Here is a 4105-nt window from a genome sequence, read left to right on the forward strand (position 1 = left end):
TAGGCCCTAGCTGCAGCTCTTGAATGCCTTGCAGGATAGCACTGTGCGTGACCTTATCAAATGCTTTGGTGAGGTCAACTGCCAGTATTGCTCTGGTGTGGTGTGGCATATCATTGAGGATAGCATTTGAAATCTGTAGTAGGGCGTCCTGCGCCGATAAATGAGCTCGAAAACCTAGCATGCTATGGGGATACAGTCCATGGGATTCCATGTGTTGCGTAAGATGGGTGAGGATGACATGCTCAAAGAGTTTGCCCAGACATGATGTCAGAGACATGGGACGGAGATTTTGGGCATTTATGGGCTTGTTTGGTTTAGGAATGAATATTATTTTACCGTGCTTCCATTCATCCGGCAGCTGCCCCGCTTCCCAGCACTCGTTAAAGTATTCAGTGAGCAGGGAAATAGAACGGTCATCTAGGTTTCTGAGCATGACATTGGTGATTTGGTCCTCTTCAGGGGCTGAGTTGCGTAGCTTAAGGAGGGCTGATCTAACTTCGATCTCCATAATGGCGGCATCTAGGGAGGGTTGATCAGGGCCTATGTAGTCTGGATAGGATATTGCTTGGCCCACAGTAGTATAATTTGATTGCAGTTGGGCTAAGAGCGATTGCTGACTACATCGATGTTTAAGGATAAGCCTTTTGAGGGTAAGCCGGGTTTCCTTTTTATTTTGTGCGGGGTCTATCATGTGTCGAACAAGATGCCAGGCCCTGGAGGAGGAGAGATTACCTCGCAACCCGTCGCATATTTGGTGCCAGTTATGTTTACTGAGGGCGGCGCTGTGCTCCTCTACCTGCTTTTGAATTTGCGCCAGTTTAAGTTTAAGCTTTCTATTATGCTTATGTTTTTTCCAGCGCGCAAGGATACTCTTCTGTGCTTCGAGAAGGTGCATTAACCTACTATCTGCAATGGCAGTCTCGGGGGTGGTGTCTAAAGTTTGCGTGAAAGCCTGGACATCCTCCTTGAGCTGTGTCATCCATGTGTGGAGGTTAAAGGGGGTCTTTAATGTTCTGGCCTCTCTGTGTTTACGCAGATTATCCCAGCTAGTTTGCCGGACACGGTAGATTTAAGCTTTTTTGGCAAAGTCAACCTCTATAGTTATTATATAATGGTCACTGCCCAGGGTCTCATTCGAGTTGCTCCATACCAGTGTTGGAAGGTTTCGGCCGAATGTAAGGTCAGGGCTAGTATCGGTGGTGACACTATTGCCGATTCTTGTAGGTGTGCTGAGATCATTATATATAGAGAGGCCCAGCATCTGAAGGGTGTTGTTTAATTCCGCTCCTCTCTTGTTGGTGCGCATGTAGCCCCAGTCTACATGTGCGCAGTTAAAGTCGCCTATAATAATGAGGGGGTCCTTTTTTGCCACTTTGGATTCAGCTTTAATGAGAGCAATTAATTCGGCGACCGGCTGTCTCGAAACGAGGTAACAGTTAAGGATGAATAGGGGATAGGATTTCTGAGTAGACGGGAAAAATTCTAAATATGTGTGAGCCACCGAGGAGTGTATTTCGTGACAAGTGTATGGAATTAAGTGTTGAACATACGTGGTAACCCTAGGGTTGGCAGTGATGTCAGAGGGTACCAGAGCGTATCCTGGTAGTGATACATTTGTTCCAGCATCCTGGAACGCTAATATATCGGGGTGTGTGGAGGAAGCAGAGAGTAGTTGCTGCAGAGGTCTCGTTTGCGGCGAAACCCCCTGCAGTTCCATTGCAAAATGCGTAGTCGGGGGTTACTGCCTCCTGTCGACAGGGCCATGCTGGAGGGTAGGAAGGCGAAGGATGAAAGTTGGTGTAGGGTTGTCAGCTGGGGTGTTCGAAGGCATTCCAGCAATCATTTTTGGAATCTGTTGCATAATGGCTGTGGTTACTTGTCTGATAATTGTTTCTGTAAGCCTAGCCATGGCGGTTTCAAAGTACGTTTGAGTCTGAGCCAGAACCTTGGCTTCTAGGTTTTGGGCAAAGTCTTTGAATTTGGAGTCAATGTCTGGAACTGCTTCTGGTCTCCGTTTTTTTTGGGGAGGGGGTGTGAACGATTGGGGTGTTGCCGATTGAGGGGGTTGGTTGGATGTGGAAGGAATAGAGCTAACGGCTGCCCTTAAATGCCTTACCTCTTCCCGCAGGACTGCTATCTCTTCCTCCCGCCCTGATGTTTGGGGTGTACTGCTGGCTTTGGTGCAGGCTGGCTGGCGATCCTGACGAGGCACTAGGGGTGGAAAGTCCTTTGCCGTGGGCAAGGCTGTTTTGGGTTTCAGCGCTGTCCGTCGTCGAGGCTGGGGGGTCCTGGCTTTGCATGAGCCTGTACCGGTAAGGTGGTTCCCACCACAAAGAATGCATTTCGGCGTGCAAGTGTCTTCTTGCCTGTCGTGATTCTCTCCACATCGGGGGCAGAGTCCGCTTCTTGGGAGAGGGCACACATCGTACCTGTGACCAGGTTTCCGGCAGTTTGTACAAGCTTCAGGGCTGCCCTTGTATTTGGTGCATCGATGTACAACACACATGTACTTGATGGTGTGGGGTACCGGACCAGAAGCAAATGTTATTAGAATTGACGACGTTTTCCCCATGCGTCGAGCCGCTATGATATTGGCCTCCGGGTTGCGATACTGCAAGTCCTTTAGTATTTCATCTGGTACTTCATTCCAGTATGCACGGGAAATAACACCCTTGGCTGCCGCTGGAGGTGCCGCGACATACGCGGCTACCGGGAATTTCTTGCCATCTATAGTGATTTCCTGCATGTTCACTAAGGCGAGAGCTGTTGCCTCCGCCACCGTCGCTACCGTGAAGGTATTGTTTGTGGGATGAACTCTGATGTGCAGTTCGCCCATCACTGAGCAGCTCGGAGTTGCATGCAGTGCCTGCAAGGGACTTTGAGCTGGAAGCTTTTCCAGGGAGAATCCGCCTCTCGGGCGAAATACGACTCTGATCGTGCCTGCCGGCAGCGCGGCAAGTTCTTTACTTTTGTGCACAAGCGCGCGCGTCATACGTAGTAAGTGCGGCGTCTCCTGGAGCGGCCCTTACAAAAAAGCTTAATGAGTTTCTGATTAAATGGTAATTACATTCCTCATCATGCACATTAACATTTCTATACATTTTCTTGATGCATTTTTGATGAGTTTCACAAGAAAGTTGGCCACCGTGTTTCTGGTTGGTACCTAATGTGTGCATTTCTTGTGTGTTGTTCATGAGTGTTGACCAATGAGCACTTTTGGATAAAAAGTAAAAGCTAAAACGTAGCGAAGCACCTAAACTACATTAAAAAAAGCTAAAAAATAAAAAAAAATTAAAACTAAGCGAAAAAAAAAAACTGCACCTCCGGCGCGATTCGAACTCGGTACCTCGTACTCCGTAGCTTTCTACGCTAACCACTCGGCCACTCGGGGAGCTGGTAATGTCAGTAACGTATTTGCTTCTTATGTCTGGACTGCATTCATAAGATTGGGACATAATGTTTCGAAGCATGTTTCGAAGTGTACAGGCCATTGCGGCTGCTCTAACAATTACAACTTCTTGACCTTTAGAACTTGCATCTAATGTTCTAGATACCTATGCGCACTATTTTGTCCACTGCAGTCATTTTAACATGTCGAGTTTGGCATCGCTGGCAAATTTATCAGCGCTGGCTCTTCGGTGGTTGCTACCTTGGGCGTAATTTTCGCTGAACACGCAGCTGTAGCACGAACCTTTAAGGAAAAAAGTGCGACCAAGCTTCAATACCGGCAAGCGCAGCAGCGCCAACACTATTTTACTGGTAACTAAATCTTATTTGTATCTAAACATTTCGGGAGGCGTTGCGATGACTGAGGGCTCGGCTAATCTATACGCAGAGCAAGGAGCTCGAAAGCTTAAGAAACACGCAAAATATCATGCATTATAAAGAAGGCATTGCTTCTCGTGCCCTGGTCGCGCACATGCTCCCAGGACGGTCCAGTTCCGAGTCAACGCACGGCTCGGGTTACGTCCGCGCGTCGTCGTCGGCGCAGGCCGGGGTACCCCTGCTGGTCTCTCCAAAACGGCCTGCTCGCAGGTGCAAGGAGGCATTGGAAATGGAGCGCCTTGCGTCCGTTAGCTTGGAGGCGGTGTGGCAGTGCGTCGGT

General features: G+C 48.8%; 1 protein-coding gene across 1 annotated transcript; it reads right to left on the reverse strand.

Annotated features, from left to right (window-relative positions):
• Nucleotides 1-1738: 1738 nt before the first annotated feature.
• LOC146170898 (uncharacterized) lies at nt 1739-2836 on the reverse strand. Its single transcript, XM_084586719.1, has 2 exons — nt 2117-2836; nt 1739-1765 (listed from the first exon to the last, which is right to left on the reverse strand). The coding sequence occupies exons 1-2, from the start codon at nt 2834-2836 to the stop codon at nt 1739-1741; spliced, it is 747 nt and encodes a 248-aa protein (XP_084442845.1).
• Between the last annotated feature and the right edge of the window lie 1269 nt (nt 2837-4105).

Source organism: Amblyomma maculatum, unplaced genomic scaffold, assembly GCF_055883805.1.
Source record: "Amblyomma maculatum isolate TAMU_Amacu unplaced genomic scaffold, ASM5588380v1 scaffold_28, whole genome shotgun sequence".
NCBI lineage: Eukaryota > Metazoa > Arthropoda > Arachnida > Ixodida > Ixodidae > Amblyomma > Amblyomma maculatum.

Coding starts and splice junctions, on each gene's coding strand:
- LOC146170898 (XM_084586719.1), bottom strand. CDS start 2,836: ATGGGCGAACTGCACATCAGAGTTCATCCCACAAACAATACCTTCACG. Junction 1,766..2,116: donor TAGCAGTCCTGCGGGAAGAG/GTAAGGCATTTA, acceptor CCTACCCTCCAG/CATGGCCCTGTCGACAGGAG.